The 20,566-nt window shown below is 38.4% G+C and overlaps 1 protein-coding gene across 2 annotated transcripts in view; it reads left to right on the forward strand.

Annotated features, from left to right (window-relative positions):
* The window catches only part of Rabgap1l (RAB GTPase activating protein 1 like), a 508,921-nt gene that overhangs the window by 83,762 nt on the left and 404,593 nt on the right, over positions 1-20,566 (forward strand). For both annotated transcript variants that reach the window (XM_040737898.1, XM_040737899.1), the window contains exons 9-11: positions 6,557-6,659; positions 8,410-8,576; positions 16,679-16,820. In XM_040737898.1, the coding sequence (XP_040593832.1) occupies positions 6,557-6,659; positions 8,410-8,576; positions 16,679-16,820 (412 nt within the window). The remainder of the gene's footprint in view (positions 1-6,556; positions 6,660-8,409; positions 8,577-16,678; positions 16,821-20,566) is intronic.

The following is a 20,566-nucleotide window of genomic DNA, read 5'->3' on the forward strand; positions in this document are numbered from 1 at the left end:
GTAATGACAACCTTAAGCATCCTAATCATGTATAGAAGACAGTTACTTCATATTTTAAAAAACCCATTTTAAAAGTTTGTCATATTGTTCGGGTTTAATTTTTTATGAGCAATAATTAAATTTAAATACTCAAAATTACTTATGAAGGGAAGATAGGAAATTTCTACCTAACAATCTTCTGTAGGATGAAAGTACATAAATGGAACTTGTTGTCATAGTGCCATCTATTTTGTTTGACTTCTTAGGAAGATGTCTTTTTCTTGAGCCTAAAATACAACATGGTTATAACAAACATCTACAACGTTTACCTCCAACTTTCACTAATTTAATGCACTGTCAACTCAGGACTCTGATGATGCTTGTTTTCTTTGAAGCATCTTCCTTTCCAAGTTTGTACTTAGCAATGAGTATTTACTATATTTCTTTAAGTAATGCCTTTAAGAGATTAATGATATATGATCAGGGATTGGTATTTGTTGTGAAGACAGCAAGACATCTTACCTCTTAAACCCAAGTACCTTCTGATGTTGCTGTTAATGAAAACATTCACTTTGTGATTTAGAATGTTACAGAAATGTGTCAGAGTAGGCAGAAAATTCCTTACTTTATGAGTACAGACTTTTATATATTCTATATATTTTTATATATTTCCTTTCAACTGTGTCTCACAAATTTAAGTATTACAGTGGAAAGCTTTTCCTGTAATTATTTCATGGTAATTATATCAGCATTAATTTTCTAGCAATACTGGAATGCTTTGTTCAAAAATTTGGGCATCTATTTGTATGCTAAATATTGTATGAAGTATTGGGATTTTAGATTTGTGTAAAATATAGCTCTTAGTAGCCATGGGCTTCTAGTCTTGTGATGGAATCAGATCTTTAAGTGTGTATTTGCAGCAGTGGGTTAAATGCTTTTTCAAGTGTATAGTGTGCTATCTTAGTTAGGGTTTCTATTGCTGTGAAGAGACACCATGACTATGGCAACTCTTACAAAGAAAAACATTTAATTTGAGTGGCTTATAGTTCTGAGGTTTAGTCTGTTATTATCATGGCAGGAAGCAAGGCAGCATAAAGGCAGACGTGGAGCTGGAGAAAGAGCAGGCAATAGTAAGTGATCTGTCTCACTGGGCGTGGCTTGAGCATATATGAGACCTTAAAGTCCACCTCCACAGTGACACACTTCCTCCAAGAAGACCATACATACTCCAACAAAGCCACACCTCCTAATAGAACCACTCTCTTTGGGGGCCATTTTCTTCCAAAGCGCCACATTTGCCATGGACATAGAGAGGAAGTACTGCTTAGATCAGTCAGGCAAGGACAACCAGTTACATCGAACGTGTAAGCATAAATTAGTTATTGATCCATCTCTTCTTTACCCTTCTCTACAACATATCAGTAATGAATGTTGGTTTTCCTAAAGCAAACTATAGTATTTTGGAGCCATGAGAATTTCATGATGGGATCATTTTGAGAGTACTGAAGCATTAGAAAAAGTATTAAGGCTGGGTGGTGGTGGGATACGCCTTTAATCCCAGCACTTGGGAGGCAGAGGCAGGCGGATCTCTGTGAGTTCCAGAAAGAGCTAGGACAGTCTTCAAAGCCACAGAGAAACCCTGTCTTGAAAAAAAAAAAAAGGTATTAAGATACTAGGTCTAGTTATGGTGTTTCAGAATCTAAAGGATTAAGATGAATCATCGTTAAAGATTTTCCTCATAAAACCTAAAAACAGGTTATAGAGTTATATAAAGCTGATTTGAACTTTTGAGGCCCCCTAGCCACCTCCAAGGCTTTTATAGTATTTATTTTCCTGGAAAGAGAAGTGGACCTGCACAGCTGGGAGAGCTGGGCTTCGCATTTTTAATTAACAATAGTAGTGATTTACTGTTATCTGGTGTTGTTGATCTTGATAATATCTTAGTAAGTTGTCGCTGACCTTTGACTAGGTTCTGGCTAGTAACAAGGAACTCAGTACCGTATATTGAAACTGAGGAGGTGGTTCTGGTTATTGACAAGTTATTCTTTGTTTTTTTTGTCTTTTTTATTTTTAAATTTAAATTAGAAACAAGGTTGCTTCACATGTCAATCCCAGCTCCCTCTCCCTCCCCTCCTCTCATGCCCTCCCACCAATCCCCTGCCCTCCTCCCCCAATCCCCATTCCTTTCCCCAGGGAGGGTGAGGCCCTCTGTTGAGGGTCTCCATAGTCTGTCATTTCATCCCGGGCAGGGCCTAGGCCCTCCCACAAGAGTCCAGGCTGAGAGAGCATCTCTCAATGTGGGATGGGCACCCAAAGACCATTTGTATGCCAGGGATAAATACTGATCTACTACCCAAGGCCCTACAGATTGGCTTTGCCTAGGCCTCCTCACTGACATCCACATTCAGGGGGTCTGGATCAGTTCCGTGCTGGATTCCTAGCCATTAGTCTGGGGTTCAAGAGCTCCCCCTTGTTCAGGTCAGCTGTTTCTGTGGGTTAAACAAGTCCAGTATTGATCCCTCTCTTCGACAAGTTATTCTTTGTAGTAAGCACAAGTTATACTTTTTACAACTTTGGCCGAATACTTTTGGTTTTGCTCTTTTGAGTAAGATGTTAATATTTTTGCTCCTATAAAATACCCAAATGTCATGTGAAACTGAAAACAAATTTTCTGTCACTTTGTTTATATAAGCAGACTTTGAGAGGCATGCAAATTACATTTAACAGTTTGTGAAATCTTTTTTTCATAGTGAACAATTTTTTATGATTAAAATTTATTTTTAGATTTTTATACTTGAGTAAACTACGTTTATGTAATTTATACCCCCTTGCTCTCCTTTCTCCCACTCTTTCTTGAATTCATGATTTCTTATGTAATTGTTACTGTTACATACATACAAACACACATGTATATATTCACAGCTTCCTGAGTTGTTTAGTGTTACATTAGTGTTGGTGTATACATATATTTAGCGATGATCACTTGATATTTGATAACAGTTCAGGAGGTTTATCCCTGGAAAATAGTGACTTTTCTCTCTCATAGCAAACATTGACTGCTCATTGTTCTTCATCTAGGGGTAGGACCGTATGAAATTTCCTACAACTTCAATTGCATGTGGTGTGGTCATTGTTAAAGTCTTTTTTAGGCAACCATAGTGTTGAGTTTTCATTCCCATTGGTCCTCTGGCTCTTAGAATCTTTTCTCTCCATTTCCCCTGATATTCTCTGAGCTTTAAGCATAGGGGTTGTTTTATAGATTTCCCATTTGGGGCTGGTCATCCCATGGCCATTTATTCCCCGCATTTTTGACCAGTTGTGGTTATTTGCTGCAAAAAGAAGCTCCTTTAATGAGTATTAAGAGTAACACTTATCTGTAGGTATAACAATGGATGCTTAGAATACCACTAGAAGTTATATTGATTTAAAAAATGATAGTAATAATTTATCCTTCAGGATCTGTGACTTCTCCATTCATGGGTACATGACTAAGTTTATGGTACCAGGCATGAATTCTCTTGCATTAGGTGGGCCTTAAGTTCAAATATGCAATATGACAGAGGAGAAATGTAATCTGTAGTCCTACCCAGCTGCTGAACTGACAAACTATAGCAATAACCCAACCAGCAAGATACTCCCAATGATGCAATAGTGGTACTTACCACTTGGGTGTGTTGAACAATTTCTAAGTATTAATGACTTTTCTTCCATATTTATATTTTCTAGTAAGGTGAATTGAGACTTTTTTTTTGGTTTTTCAAGACAGGGGAATTGAGACTTTTATAATTTATTAAACCTATTGTTGTGGTTTATGATCTTCACAAAAGGAAAATTCACTTTATTTTAGAAATGACACTTTATTTGTTACTTTTCTCGCTGCTATGACAGAATACAAGATGGAAAGCAATGAAAGGGAAGAAGGATTTATTGATCTCATAGTTAAAGATGGTACAGTCTTTCATAACAGGGAAGGCATGATAGATAGAGTTCAAGGTGGAAATAACATTCAGGTGGTATTCCTCACATCTGGGAAGAACAGAAATTAAAGGGAGGATATGCTGGCATTGTTCCTCTGTCTTCCATCCAGTCCTGACCTCTGGGGCATAGAATATGTCTCACATGTTCAGAGTGGTGTTTGTCACTTTAGTTTCTTTGGAATCCTCTTTACAGATACATCCAGAAGCTTGTCTCCCAGGTGATTCTAAGTCCTGTTAATGTAGCAGAATAAGATCATAAACACATAGTTTCTTTTGTATTTGTATATATGTACACACACACACACAATTCCATTCAACAAAATTTTAGTTATTTTTGAGGACTAAAGAGTACAGGTAACAGAGACTCAATCAATATTCTGCTAATAGTGAGAATTTTTGGTCAGAGAAGTTGTAGGAAGTAAGTGATTCTAACCATAGCTGTTGATAATTCAGAAAAAACCTAACAGCAAAATGCCACAAAAAACAGAAAACTCAGTAAATCTAGGTTCCATGGAGTTGAACCACAATTTATTAGAGATGCTCCAGACTGTATCTTTATAATGTATCATATTAATTTAGTATAATGACTATATTAAAAGGACACATTTTATATTGTAATCCCATATACTTGGAATGTGTTGTCTGTGGAAAACATGAAGGTAAAGTTCCCTGAAGCAGCTCACCTGAATGTGTGATAGAGTGCTACCCCCATGCCATCTTAGTTTTGTGGATCTCATTCTCTTTGCTTCTCCTTTTCTCCTTCTCTTCCTTTCATCTACCTCTGCTTTTAAAAAGTCTGGATGATATATAATTTTCAAGGTTTTTGTTGTTTTAAGAGCAACTTGCTGTGTAGCCAAAGCTTGGCTGTAACTCAGAATCCCTCCTTGGCTTTTGAGTACTGACTGGGGTTGTAGTTCTGCACAAGCACACCTGGTTTAAAACTGGTTTTTAGTGTCTATTTTCTTCATTTCTCTCATCTCTTTTAACAGTTTCCTAGTATGCCTAAAGCTGTTATTTATATTTTCACTTCATAGTTTTTTTTTTTGCTACTTTATATGTGGCTCATCACAGCTTCAGTTCTTACTGAAATCTTTAAGCTTCCATGGCTAACTGCCTAATTTCTGTGTTTGTTAGTTGAAAGGAAGATTGTGATTATTCTAGTTCATTTTTTCTATACTTAAGTACAGCGAATATTCAAACATACAGAAATAGATTGCATCTTTTAGGTAAGAAGCTTATTCCTATTCTGAATGGGGACTAGTTAGTGTAGATAGTGAAGAGCTAGAGGAGAGAGAGGAGAGAGAGAGAGAGAGAGAGAGAGAGAGAGAGAGAGAGAGAGAGAGAGAGAAAGAGAAAGAGAGAGAGAGAAAGAGAGAGAGAGACAGAGAGACAGAGACAGAGAGAGACAGAGAGAGACAGAGAGAGACAGAGAGAGGAGAAAGAGGTGATATATGAAGGAGAGGGAGAATGAACTTATGTATTTAGGGTGAACTTGTGTAGTGGGTAAGAATTCTTTTACAAATGTCCTTCATTTACTTCATCTCTGATATGAAGGATTATTGGCCTTATACAATTTTCCTATCAAATTGATAGCTACATGCTAGAAGAATATAATAATCAAGTGACTGACACAGTTTTATAGGAATTCAGGGAAATGTCTGTGAGGAATGAAAAAAGTTTCCTTTGTTTTGATCAGTTTCTGTTTTTATTGTTCATAATATAAGGAAATATAAAAATGGAAAGTTCTGTAGATAGCATTCATTTGTATTTGCATATGTTACCACACTTCTGTGGTGTTCTTCCATGAGGTGCCATTTTGTCTTGCCTTCTCTGAAACATAATGAAAAACTCATTAATGGTCTTGCTTTCAATAGTCAAGAGCTGGGTAAGTATAAAAACATTAAAATGGAGGAGATAAGGAGAGCACAGAAAAAAGTAAATTGGTGGAAGACAGGAAGAAGGAAAGAGAGGTGTGAAGAGAGTCAGATTGGGGAAGAGGGAGTGAGAGTGTTGGAAGAAGAGAAAAGATGAAGAGAGATAAAACTATATTTGTTGATTATCAACAGTCTCTCTGCTCTGATTTCTTATTGAATTATAGATACTATAAAGTAATAAGTTTGAAGTTTGAATATAGTTGCCATATAGTAAAGTAACATTACCACTTTCCCCATCTGTAGGTGAGTCTTTCTGTAGATAATTTTGTGTGTGTGTGTGTGTGTGTGTGTGTGTGTTTGGTAGTGGGAATTAAACTTAGTGCATGTAATTTTATATTGTGAACATTTATATAAGATATTTTGACAGCAAGCAAAAGATCACATTTAATATACCTTTATAACTAAGTTTTTGTGACTCAGCATGAATGCTTATGCCTCTTTTCATGCATGAAGTATGTGTGTTTATATTGTACCTGTGTTTGAAGATATCTAGAATATAATAATACTCAAATGCTTTTGTAGGGGAAAATATGCAGTAAAATGTAAGCCCCTATTTGAGTGTAGATACACATTTTAATAAATTAAAATGATTAAGGGTATAATTTTAAAGTGTGATAATTTTTCTTGTCCATAGTAATATCCATGATTCCTGTTTGAAATTTATAGGAATCCATGGGAAAGAGCTATGATGGCAGAGCTTATGTCATCACAGGCATGTGGAACCCCAATGCACCAATATTTCTGGCACTTAATGAAGAAACCCCAAAAGGTGACTGTTCTTAAAATATTTTTATCACTTTATAATTTTATTGTGGGTAATCTTGTTTTGTTACACTTTTAGATAGTACTGATGCTTATTTAAATTGAAGCCATAGGCTGTAGTCCATCAAATCTCATGCCTCTGTAATCTCTATAACTCTTCTTAGGTGTTCTAGTATATCCTCACTCCTTAATTTATTCCTCTGCTCCCTTATGCTCAGGGCAAGTGAATAAGGTATAATGGATTCCTTCCATATCTCAATAGTGGTCTTTACTGGACCAGGGATCAGCAGTACCTAGCACCTACAAAGGTGGTAGAATGAAGTGTTTCCCTTAAGTCTATCAAAATATTAAATGTAGCTAGATATCTACAGTGACTATGCTTAAGTCCAACGCTATGCTTACTTTTACTCACTGTCTTCCTTTACTAGGCTTCCCCCCCACCTTTTTAAATTTAAGTTAGAAACAAGTTTGTTTCACATGTCAATCCCAGCTCCCTTTCCCTCCCCTCCTCTCCTACCCTCCCCACCAGGTCCCCCAGTTTCCTACCCAATCTCCACTCTGATCCTCAGGTAGAGTGAGGCCCTCCATGAGTCTGTCATGTCATCCAGAGCAGGTCTAAGCCCTCTCCCAAGAGTCCAGGCTGAGAGAACATCCCTTGTTGTGGGATGGGCACTCAAAGTCTATTTGTGTGCCAGGAATAAATACTACCCAAGGCCCCATAGATTACCTAGGCCTCCTCACTGACACCCAGATTCAGGGGGTCTGGGGAAGTCACATGCTTTACACACAGCCATCAATCTGGGGTCCAAGCGCTCCCCCTTGTTCAGGTCAACTGTTTCTGTGGGTTACACCAGCCCAGTCTTAACTCCTTTGCCCATCAGTTCTCCCTTTCTAACACTGGATTCCAGGAGTTCAGTTCAGTGTTTATCTGTGGGTATCTGCCTCTGCTTTCATCAGTCACTGGATGAAGGTTCTGTTTCCCAGACTCTATGGCAATGGGATTGTATGCTGGCACTCCCCTGTTTCATGTCTAAAATCCATAAATGAATGAGTACATACCATGTTTCTCTTTTTGTGACTGGGTTACCTCACTCAGGATGGTTTCTTCTAGTGCCACCCATTTGCCTGCAAATTTCAAGATTCCATTGTTTTTTTCTGCTGAATAGTACTTCATTGTGTAAACGTAGGACATTTTCTCTATCCACTCTTCAGTTGAGGGGCATCTATGTTGCTTCCAGGTTCTGGCTATTACAAATAATGTGACTATGAACATAGTGGAACAGATGTCCTTGTTGCATGAATGTGCCTCTTTTGGGTATATGCTTAAAAGTGGAATTGTTGGGTCTTGTGGTAGACTCAGACCCATTTTCCTGAGGAATCTCCATATTGATTTCCAGAGTGGCTGTACGATTTGACACTCCCACCACACGTTATTGTTATTGTTGCTGGGAATTCAACCCAGGGCATTTCTCAATTTCTCCACAGTCTTTATTTTTTTGTATTAAGGATTTGATTTAGAAAATGGAAAAAGACATCTGTCAGGATATTTAGATTCTTGCTTATGATAGAATTAACAATGATTGAGAAACATTCTTGGAATATTTGATTACTTATTTAGTGAATAGTTAGAAAATATTTAATAATGAATATATAGAAGGTAATATGCTTGTCTAGAACTGAAATTCTTGTATAAGCCAGGAGATTTTGTTTTCTTTACTAATCAAGAAATAATAAACCCCAGAAATTTTCTGTTGCAGATAAAAGGGTGTACATGACTGTGGCAGTGGACATGGTAGTCACAGAGGTGGTGGAGCCAGTTCGCTTTCTCCTGGAGACAGTAGTTCGTGTATACCCTGCAAATGAAAGATTTTGGTATTTCAGTAGAAAGACTTTTACAGAGACTTTCTTCATGAGGTTGAAGCAGGTAGGATGTTTTTGTTCTTTGTGTAGTAGCATTGTTTCCTCTCAATCTCTTTTCTTTATTTTCTTTCCTTCTCTTTTTTTCTTATTTGATAGGATCTTATGTACCTAAGTGACTTCACACTGATTAAGTAGCTAAGGATGATCTTTAGCTTTTCTCTGTGTCCCACGCTCTAGGATTATAGATGTATGCCACCAGAAACTGTGCATTGCTACAGCTCAAACCAAGACCTCTACCTACCAACTGTGTTATATCCCTAGTCCACCCACCTTTTATTTTTAATGCAAATACAATGTAAATATACCCCCTTACATCACAATAAAAGCAGTGAAATTCCTTTAGAAAAATCAAGTGGTATTTGAAGTCAATCAGTGGGATGAAAACTTCACATTTAGGTAATGTACAAGTTATTATGTGTCTAAATAAATCTGAATTCAAGTACCTATAAAGTATTATATTTAGTAGAAATACTGTTCAGTAAAAAACAAAATTTTCTGCCCTAATCTACAATTACTTGAAACACTAACCCCCCAAACAAAACAACAACAACAAAAAACAAATAACAAAAACCCAACAGCGTCTCCCCAAAATAAACAGATACAGAAACATTCTATGATTATAAAGTTAAAATTAAAAAAATGCAAGTATATCTAACAGTGATCCCTATTTGCAATATTATGTAACCCATATAAGTTTCTCACTTTGCTTATCAGTCCACTTCTCTCATGGCTGGGGACCCCATCTGGCTTAGACCCATGCAGGCCCTCTCCCCCCTCCACAGTAAGGAAGGCTTTTTCCAGGGAGAGTTACAATTAGGATTTTCCATAGTGACCATGTGTAAGACTTCAGTGTCTCTTGTTACATCTCTAAAGGCTTCTATAATCTCCATTTTGCTTTACACACACACACACACACACACACACACACACACACACACACACATTATTTTATCTGTTTTTTCCCTTCATCTTCTATTACCCTTTTTTCTTCTTTCTGTTTTTGAGTTTAAGAAAACACTACTAAGTGACCTATAACAGAGATACAGTCTCCTCTATCCCCTCTCTAACAAGTGGATTATTTCAGTAACAAATGACCCAGTAGGCTTATTACTTCTAAAAGAGTGTATGACAGAAAGTCTATTTGAATATACGAGCAAGGGAGTAATATAAATGTTTAACGATGGAATTTTGCCTCTCTTATTGCTTGTTCAATATTTTGTTGACAAGGTGCATGTTCATGCATGTGGGGTATACATATTATGTGTATGCTGAAGCCAGAGGTCAAATTCAGGTGTTGCCTTTAGGTACTTATACTATACTCCAATTTTGAGACAGTTACAAGCTGAATTTGGAGCTTGCCGATTCAGTAGGCTGGTTGGCTAGCATTCTCCATCTGGACAGCACTGAGATTACTGTGTCCTGCCCACCTTTTTAATGTGGGTGCTGGAGGTCAGACCAAGGTCCTAACAGTTTCATGTCAGCAGTTTACCAACTGAACTCTCTCACCAGATCCTAATACATTGTTCAACATTAGGAAATCTGTTTTGCTTTCTATAAAAATGACTGATACTTTTCCTAGTGTCAGATGTATAGAAGTGCTTTTAGTTTGTTTTTGATTTTTAGGTAAGATTTGGGAGATTATTCTGGCCTCAAACTTACTATATAGATGAAGATGTCCTTAGATTTTTGATCCTTCTGCCTGTCTTACAAATACTGGGGTTGCAGGTGTGTGATATCACATCTAGTTTTATGTGAAGATGGAGATTTGAGTCCAAAGCTTTGGACATAGTAAACAAGCACTGTGAAATGCAGTGGAATTGATGGAAGTAGACTTGTTTGTAGGCGTGAAAGAATAGGCATATAGAGATAGGAACTTGGAAAACTTGGAAAATGCAGCATTCACTTCAGCGAATTAATTGGTTTTGAGAATACAGTCTGCCTGAAAGATAGGTGATTTGAGTGATTTTGTAAGGTTTCTATAAAATAGTTTAATTCTTAAAAAGTCAGCTGAGCTAGTAGCAGCTCTGAAAAGGTGGGTGGCTTTTGATTTCTTTCTTATTCTGGGAATATGTGATAAATTACAAGAAACAGTCTGAGGTACATAAGACAAAATTAAGCAAAAATAAACAGAAAACACAAAAACCAGTGTTCTAAAAGAAATGGTCATATGATATTAACTTTAAAGTAATAGCAGTGTTATCCGTGATAGTCATCTATGAAATAACACTGATAACAGGATAACATATATAAAATAGATGAGGATTGCTCCCCGTCTCTGCCTCTATCTCTTCCTATAGATTTTCACTCTATAGCTCCATCTGACCTGGAACTCATTTTGTAGCCCAGATTGGCCTCACAGTTGATGGCAGTCCTTCTGCCTCAGCCTCCAAAATGTTGAGATTATAGACATTAGTCACTATTTCAGCTCTAGCTTGTCATTTCATAATTAAAATTAGTAAGGTTTGAATAATAGCATATATGATGTCATGTTGAACAAATGTTCTGAAAAACATTGCTGCTTATTGTGGAGAGTTTCAACTCTAATAATAAACGAATTGCATTTATTTATTGGAACATCTGTTCTGAAGCGATATTCTGAATTTTATACTGACTGCACCCCTTATTTATATGTATTGTTAGATGTCATGGTTTTGGATTTAAACAGATGATGTAAGCATTTAGAACTTATATACAAAATAAGTGTGTCAGATGGACTGCTCCACCATAGACAGTAAAAACTAAGCCCTGGCAGGAATCCCTCTCTCTCTAACGCAGTTTCCTCACTTTAAAGTCAGAGTGTGGGTTGATAGTATTACTGAAGGCCTTTTTGACATTGGGATTATTAATCAGGAGCTTCAGTGAAGATAATTCAGTGGCTGTCACAGTCAGATTATCTGAAGGACATGTTACTTTTGATAGCTGTGGTATAGTGTCTGCAATAATGGTATAGTGTTTAAATTAAACTCGCACACTCCACTGGATGTCCTTTCTATTAATAAGGAAATATATAGACAGCATGTATAGCTATACATATAATACATGCCAAGTGAAAAGAATGTCCAGTGCTATGTGTGGTGTTTTAGATGTAGGGAACCACAGCAGTAAAATGGCATGGGCGATAAAAGAGCTCCTTTGAGGAAATATATGTTGTTTTTAATAAGCATTGTAGAATTTGAGAGTAGAACCTGTGTTCGCATTTAAGATAATGCATATATTGGTGACTTTGCTGCTTAATTTTTAGTCTTTTTAATATTTTGAAATAGGTGACTCTTACTGAGGTATCTAGGCTAGCCTCACACACTGTGATTCTCCTGCATTATAATGCCTCCTGAATAGCTGTCATTGCAGGTATATTCTGCCTCACTGAGCTGTGTTATTGAAACCAAGCAGACTCTCTTTCAAAAATGAATAGAAGGCATACTATGGTATTGAGTGTTTTTAAATTAAAAATTTTACCAAGCAATCAGTGATTGCTGAAAACTGCACTTTTTTTTCTAGTAATGTTCAATCCCAAGTGGTCAGCCCTAAATACATGTATATGTAAGCAACAATAAATGTACTCAGTAGCTTGTGTGAATGTATATTTATGAGTTGGAGGGAAAAGAGACATGCATGGAAATGATGTCAATATAGCACTTATGTGTGATATTCTAAAGAAAATAAAACTTAAATTTAACCATCAATGAGACTAAGGGCTATAAGTTCAAGATGGCCTGTCTTGTGTGTGTCTGGGGGAATTATGGCAAAGGAGAAGTGTCTTGTTGATTGGTGGGATGCCTCTACACAGAAGGCATGTGTGTTTCTTTTCAGGTGTAGTACATGCTTTGGCGATTTTGATTTTGTAGTATCATTGGCATGAGAAGCTGGCTTCATTTCCTCTGAATGTAAGACTCATTAGCAGAAGGTCTGGGCTTTTCCTTACAGTCATCTTCGTTATTGAAGGAATTTATGTTTTGGTGACTCTAGGTCTTAGCTGATTTCATCATCACTTTTTAGACTATAACATGACAATAAATGGAAATACTAATGATTTGATACCAGGTATGAAACTAGTCCTCTATTCTGTCATTTGGTTATGTTTATGAGCTGTTAATTTATCTGTAAAGTGGAGATAATGTCTACCACATAGTGTTGTCTGGTTGTTTATGCATTCATTCAACAAATAATAAGTGTCTCCTTGGTGGCATTAATTGATAAGGCTCTGTCTTAAGTGTAGGTTCAATGTTAAAATATCATGTATTTTCCTGATATTTCTATCTAATTGTTGCCTTATTGGCTGAGGGTTGTTTGGGTCAATTTAACTTAGAAATCATATGAAGGAAAAGTAGTATTATAGCCCTGACCAGAGGCTCTTAGCAGCTGGTGGGTGTTAATAGTTTTCCTAGCTGCTCTTGGCAGGACCTCTAAGCACACACACAGTAGTTGGAGTCAGTGACTGCCAGAAGCTTTTGGCAGCTCTTATTGCTGGATTAGCAACCTCTGACAGTTCTGGAGCTTTTCCAGCAGCTTTGAGCACTCCCAGGCATCTCAGATTTTGGTAGCTCTATCATGTCTCTGGATTATGGGCAGTTTCTCTTATTGTAACTCTTGGTAGTAATGTCATCAGATCAGTTCCCTCTGATTGAGATACAAATTATGTATATGGTGGATTTGGATATGACTTAATATGTAGAGTGCTTGATAGTGTGCTGGAAGCCATGTGTTTGAGCCATAGCATGATACCATACACCTATAATCCCAGCACTCAGGAGGTAGATGCAAGAGGGAGGATCAGGAGTTTAAGGTCATTCTTGGCTACATAGCAAGTTCTAGGCCAGCCTGGGCTACCTGAGATACTGGCACAAACAAAAAACAATAAAACCATCCTAGGAAGATTTTCTTAGGGTCCATGCTATATAGCACATAGTGCAGAACAGGGCATATATCTCCTAGACGGACTTGAGAAGGATATGAAGAATGCTGCATACATAGCTGAAAAGGTTAGGCCTACACACATGTCATCTTCTGACTAGTAACACAGACTTTCTGTATTGTTTCTCAGTCTGTACAGGCATACTGGACTTGTCTGTCCTGACTCTCATTGGTGAGAGAGATGTTTTTCAGGAACTGGATTAGGGACATCTAAAGAGGTTACAGCATTAGGGGGAGGATGTCTGGAGTAGTCATAGTAGTACCCCGGTGAAGTATTCTTATTGACCATGCCAACTATGGCAGTGAAGCAAGGTTTTCTTAGCACCCGAGGGCGGGATACCTCACTCAGGATGTTTTTTTTCTAGTTCTGTCCATTTGCCTGCATATTTAGGATGTTATTGTTTCTTTCTTTCTTTTTTTTTTTTTTTCGAGACAGAGTTTCTCTGTATTGTTTTGGAGCCTGTCCTGGAACTCGCTCTGTAGACCAGACTTGGTCTCGAACTCACAGAAATCCACCTGCCTCTGCCTCCCGAGTGCTGGGATTAAAGGCGTGCGTCACCACCACCCGGCAGATGTTATTGTTTCTTACTGCTGAGTAGTACTCCATTGTGTAAATATACCATATTTTCTTTATCCATTCTTCAGTTGAGGAACATCTAGGTTGTTTCCAAGATCTGGCTATTATGATCATTTGCCATACTGATTTCCACAAGTAGAGTCCAAACTCACCTGAAATGGAGCACGGCAGGGGTGTGTGTGTGTGTGTGTGTGTGTGTGTGTGTGTGTGTGTGTGTGTGTATGTGTGTGTGTGTGAGCCAAGAGTGGGGTGTGGCAGGACTCAAGTCCTTCCTGTCTGCTCATTTTATTCTTACATATAATTCGTGATTTGACTTTTATGTATTTGATTTAAAATATATTTATTGCAATTGCTACATTTATATATGTAAAAATATAGATTTGCTTAATATATATTTTGTGTATAGGTAGCATTTTAAAATTTAATTATCATATTAATAGTTAATATTCCTTGTAGATAATTATATAATATTAACAGTATATGTATTTATTGACATATATAACAGTGAGTTTCAATATGACATTTTGATACATGTACACAATGTATTTTGATCATAATCATATCCCCCCATTATCCTCTCTTGTTCTCTTCCTACTGTCATTAATCCTTTTCCTCTTCTCAACTATCCCCATTTTTTTATTTGGGGTTGTTTGCAGGTATATGAACAATTCACTGGTGACTAAACTATTGAAGAAAGTATATCCCCATCCCCATCAGTTTTTAAATGCATGTAAATCCTTAGGAATGTGTGGAGCCCCATGATCCCTTGATCTTCTATCACAGAGTGTTTTCTGATCCAATCTTTTTTTTTTCTTTTTTCTTTTTGGTTTTACGATACAGGGTTTCTCTGTATTGTTTTTGAGGCTGTCGTTCCAGCCTGTCCTCGAACTCACAGAGATCTGCCTGCCTCTTCCTCCCGAGTGCTGGGATTAAAGGCGTGCGCCACCGCCGCCCGGCTTCTGGTCCAATCTTGTACACATAATCACAGCTGCTGTGAGTTGTCATGCCCGAAAATGTTCTATCCCATACCCTAACCCTCTTAAACTTTTTCTGTCCCTTCTTCCATGTTGTTCTGAGCCTTGGATGGATGATATAGTTGTCCCATTTATGGCTGGGCATTCAAAAGTCATTTATTGAACACTTAATGAGAGTCTGAAGTCACTGCTGAGTAAGGAGAAAGCTATCTTTACCACATCTGATGGATAGTAGTACTAGTTTGCAGGTACAGTTATTTAGAAAGCAATTTGACAGCTATATCATGTCCCTTTAGCAAAAGAGCTGCAACAGCTTTCTTACTGTGACCTATGACCTCCTCAGTTATGAACTTTTGACCTGGTTTCTGGGACCAGATTTGAATTTCTTCCTCTGAACCAGGCAACAAATGTAATTATAAAGTGGTTGTTTATCCTAATAACAGACTTGCTGCAATTGCACCAGTGGATTCATTTGGTCAACTGGTGAGTATTATTGCAAACAACATTCATAGCTGAGTCAGACTGTTGATAATTTTTCTCTAGTAAACTGGCAAATAGCTGAGCTTGATTTGCTAATGCAGGTAAATTGTCGTATGTTGCTACAAATTGATCCCAGGGCCTTGTGCACCCCAGACAGGTACTCTGCCACTGAATCACAATCATATTCAAGATTTTCTAATGCTTAATTAAGATTTTTGTCTATTTTATGAAGGATATTAGTCTGTGGTTTAGGCATTGAAGTATTGGTCCCAGATGGTGATATAATTTATCTTGTCCTTCATCCCTTCCTAAGTTGCTGTTTGTTTGCCTCATATGTGCCATGAGGTGAGTCACTTCATGTTTTGACAGTAACCATGATAATCTTTTATAAGTATTCATAATTGTAGTAAATCTCCCTGAATACTTTGTTTAGATGTTACTCAGTAGTATGACCTGCTGTGTTTTCACTTTTAATTCAGAAGTGTGTTCTAATTTAAACATTCCTCCTTTTTTTTTTTTAAAGACAGGGTCCATGTAACTGAGCCTGGCTTTGAACTTGAACTCCTGATCCCCCTGTCTCTGCTTTCCAAGTGCTAGGATTATGGATGTGTACCACCATGGTGCAGTCGGTAGCATGCTTTCTGGGCAACCATGGAGACCTAAGTTTAGATCCCAAGCCTAGACTCAGAAAAGAAAACAGGCCACATAGAGTTCAAGCCATTAGTTGGCAAGTCTAGCTGTTATTTCATTCTCAGTATGAGGTAGCCAGTAAAAATAAAACAAAACAAAACACACACACAAGAACATCATTTGCTGCCTGTCCTAAAACTTGATACGTTGAAGAATAATTGAATTGTATCAAAATGGTTAGTAAGTTGAATTTGTTAATGCTAGAAACTTACCAACATGTACAGATATCAGCACTCGAGGAAAATGGTAGGTAAATCATTCACTTACAATATGCCAAGGACATTGTTCTAAAAAAATGTCTCAAATTCAGATATGCTCTAGATAAATGCTTTTCATTTTAACTGTTTTTAATGAACCATTATTATACCATTTATTCCTTATTGATTTATATTTGTTCCTCCATCCTTAACTCCTCCCAGGTTTATGTCACTTACATTTATATTTCTAATACTTAAATATATTATCTTTTTTCAGTCCGAGGGAAAAGGCCATAGCAGCGCTGGAGATGCAATATATGAAGTGGTGAGTCTGCAGAGAGAGTCTGACAAGGAGGAGCCAGTCACTCCTACTAGTGGAGGAGGGCCAATGTCACCCCAAGAGGATGAAGCAGAAGAAGGTAAGAACTTGAATGTATTCAAAAGTGGTGTGTGTGTGTGTGTGTGTGTGTGTGTGTGTGTGTGTGTGTGTGTGTGTGTGTGTATACAAGCATCCTCACTCTGGGGGTGGGCAGTGATAGTTATTCCTATTTCCTGATACACTTATGTTAGATTCTTTGACGTGCAGAAGGAGATTTGGTCCATTTGGTTCTTTCTTTGGCTGCATAGTCCCCAGTGCCTAAGCACTAGTAAGCAGCTATTTAAACTTGGTAATATTGCTGTGCTATTTTGCTTCCTATTTTATTTCAAGTATTTCTGAATTATTTAATGAGAAGTTTCAAATTCTCTGAAGTATTGTTAGAATTTCAGTGATATGTTCTGCTTATCAGTTTCCACCCATTTTTGTTGTTTCTATATTCTTCACCACTTCTTTGAAGTAGCACACTATTTGTTCTGTTTACTACATGAATTCTAGCGAGAGCTGCTCAAAAGACTTTTATGTCATCTGGCTATGTACACAGAGATCTTCATAGCAACTAGGGCTAAAATGACAGGTCTTAGTCTTAAGCTCTTACATGATTGTTTCCAATATGGGGGTTGTTAAAAGTACATTTATTTTCCTTTTGTTTTAAAAAAGATTTTTTATTTTACTTTTATGTGTGCATGAACATATATGTGTCCGTGTAGGCCAGAAGAGGGTGTTAGATCCCTTGGGACTAGAGTCATAGGTAGCTGTAAACTACCTGAAGTGGCTGGTGGGTGCTTCTCTGTAAGAGGAAAAGTGCTCTTAACTGCTAATCCATCTCTGCAGCTCAACCAGATTAATATATTAATACCATGTTTGGAAAAAAACCTTAAAATTCTGTTTCTTTATATGTATTTATATAATTTTGACAGCCATAAAATGAATTATTATTGACTAATAATTATTATTTTTTTATTTGTGAGGCATTATTTTTTCTAATATGTCAACTAATTTCATTGTTTTTTAATTGTACACATACTTTTATTAAGTTGGCTTTAGGGATGAAACTAAGGCACAGAGAACATAAGGCATTTGCTTATGTCATTTAGCTGCAAGGGCCAGTGTTGATGTCTGAACCCAGACTGTCTGATTCTACTGTGACATTAGACAAGTTACTAAAATTTATAAGCAACTTTTTAGAACTAAGGCAAGTTTCCATAACAGAATTAGCCATTTGTTGGTGGCGCACGCCTTTAATCCCAGCTCCCGGGAGGCAGAGGCAGGAGGATCTCCGTGAGTTCGAGGCCAGCCTGGTCTCCACAGTGTGCTCCGGGACAGCCCCCAAAGCCACGGGGAAACCCTGCCTTGTAAAATTAAAAAAAAGAAGCATGTAATATGTTAATGTTGTTAAGAAACCACCTTTTTCCCTCAATATATGTTTTTATTTAAATTAGAAACATGCATGCTTCACATGTCAATCCCAGCTCCTTCTCCTTCCCCTCCTCCCTTGTCCCTCCACCAGCCCTCCTCAGCACCCCCCCACAGTCCCCACATCATTCCCCAGGGAGGGTGAGGCCCTCCTTGGGGGGTGGGATCTCCAGAGTCTGTCATTTCATCCAGGGCAGGACCTAGGTCCTCCCCATGTGTCCAGGCTGAGAGAGCATCTCTGTATTTGGAATGGGCTCCCAAAGTTCATTTGTATGTCATGGTGAACACTAATCTACTACCCAAAGCCACAGAGTTTTCTGAGGCCTCCTCACTGACACTGTATTCATGGAGTCTGGATCAGTCCCCTATTGGCCTCTCAGCCATCAGTCTGGGATTCAAGAGCTCCCCCTTGTCCGGTCAGCTGTCTTTGTGGGTTTCAACAGCACAGTCTTGACCCCTTTGCTCATCATATCTCCCTCTCTGTCACTGGGTTCCAGGAGATCAGTTCAGTGTTTAGCTGTGGGTATCTGTCTCTGCTTCCATCAGTCACTGGATGAAGGTCCTAGGATGGCATATAAGGTAGTCTTCAATCTTATTATCAGGGAAGGGCATTTAATGTAGTCTCTCCGCTATTGCTTAGTTGCCAGTTGTTGTTATCCTTGTAAATCTCTGGAAATCTCACTAGTGTCAGTTCTCTCCTCAAACCTATAATGACTCCATTTTTATGGTATCTCTCATCCTACTCTCCTCTATTCTTACCCCAACTCAACCTTCCTGCTCTCCCATGTCTTCTTCTCCCCTCCTCTTATTCTCCTCTCTTTTTCCTGGTTCCCTCTCCCTTCCCCCCATGTTCCCAATCTGCTCAGGAGATCTTGCCTTATTCCACTTCTCTGGGGTATCATGCATATCTCATGGGAACCTCCCTGTTTCCCAGACTCACAGACACTGGGATTGTAGGCTGGCACACCCCTGATTCATGTCTAAAATCCATATATGAGTGAGTACATACCATGTTTCTCTTTTTGTGACTGGGTTACCTCACTCAGGATGGTTTCTTCTAGTGCCATCCATTGCCTGCAAATTTCAAGATTCCATTGTTTTTTTCTGCTGAATAGTACTCTACCACATTTTCTCTATCCACTCTTCAGTTGAGGGGCATCTAGGTTGCTTCCAGGATCTAGGTATTACAAATAATGCTGCTATGAACATAGTGGAACAGACACCCTTGTTGTATGAATGTGCATCTTTTGGGTATATGCCTAAGAGTGGAATTGTTGGTGTGGTAGACTGATTCCAATTTTCCTGAGGAATCTCCATACTGATTTCCAAAGTTGCTGTACCAGTCGGCACTCCCACCAGCAGTAAATGAGTGTTCCCCTTTCTCCACATCCTCTCCAGCATAAGCTGTCATTGGTGTTTTTGATTTTAGCCACTCTGACAGGAGTAAGATGATATCTCAGGGTTGTTTTGATTTTCATTTTCCTAATGGCTAAGGATGTTGAGTACTTTTTTTTTTATTATTTCAATTTTAAATAGCTTGCTTTACATGTCAATCCCAGTTCCCTCTCCCTCCCCTCCTCTCTCACCTTTCCACCATCCCCTCCAGCCTCCCATCCTATCCCCACTTCCTTCCACATAGGGGATGTCCAGAGTCTATCATTTCGCTCAGATCAGGGCCCAGGCACTCCCCTAAGAGTCCAGGCTGAGAGATCATCCCTCTTTGTGTTATGGACACATGAAGTCCGTTGGTATGCCAGGGATAAACACTGATCCACTGCCCAGGGCCCCATAGGTTGCTCAGGCCTACTCACTGACTCTCACACTTAGGGGGTCTGGATCAGTCCCATGCTGGCCTCCCAGCTGTGGGTCTGGGGTCCAAGAGCTCCCCCTTGTTCAAATTACCTGTCTCTGCTGGTTTCGCCAGCCCATTCTTTGCCAATTTGCTCATTGCTCCTCTCTCTCTGTCACTGAGTTCCATAGGTTCAGTTCAGTGTTTAATTGTGGGTGTTTGCCTCTGCTTCCATCAGTCACTGGATGAAGGTTTTAGGATGGCATATAAGGTAGACGTCAAGTTCATTATCAGGAATGGGCATTTAAGATAGTTTCTCCACTATTGCTTATCTTGCCAGTTGGTGTCATCCTTTTAGATCACTAGAGATCTCACTGGTGCCAGATCTCTCTTCAAACCTATGACTCCCTCTATTACAGTATTTCTCATCCTGTTCTACCCCTAAGGATGTTGAGCACTTTCTTAAGTGTCTCTCAGCCATTTTAGACTCCTCTACTGAGAATTCTCTACTTAGTTCTGTCCCCCACTTTTTAATTGGATCTTTTGGTGTTTTGGAGACTTGCTTCTTGAGTTCCTTGTAAATT

Source organism: Mesocricetus auratus, unplaced genomic scaffold (genome assembly GCF_017639785.1).
Source record: "Mesocricetus auratus isolate SY011 unplaced genomic scaffold, BCM_Maur_2.0 Super-Scaffold_100676, whole genome shotgun sequence".
Classification (NCBI taxonomy): domain Eukaryota; kingdom Metazoa; phylum Chordata; class Mammalia; order Rodentia; family Cricetidae; genus Mesocricetus; species Mesocricetus auratus.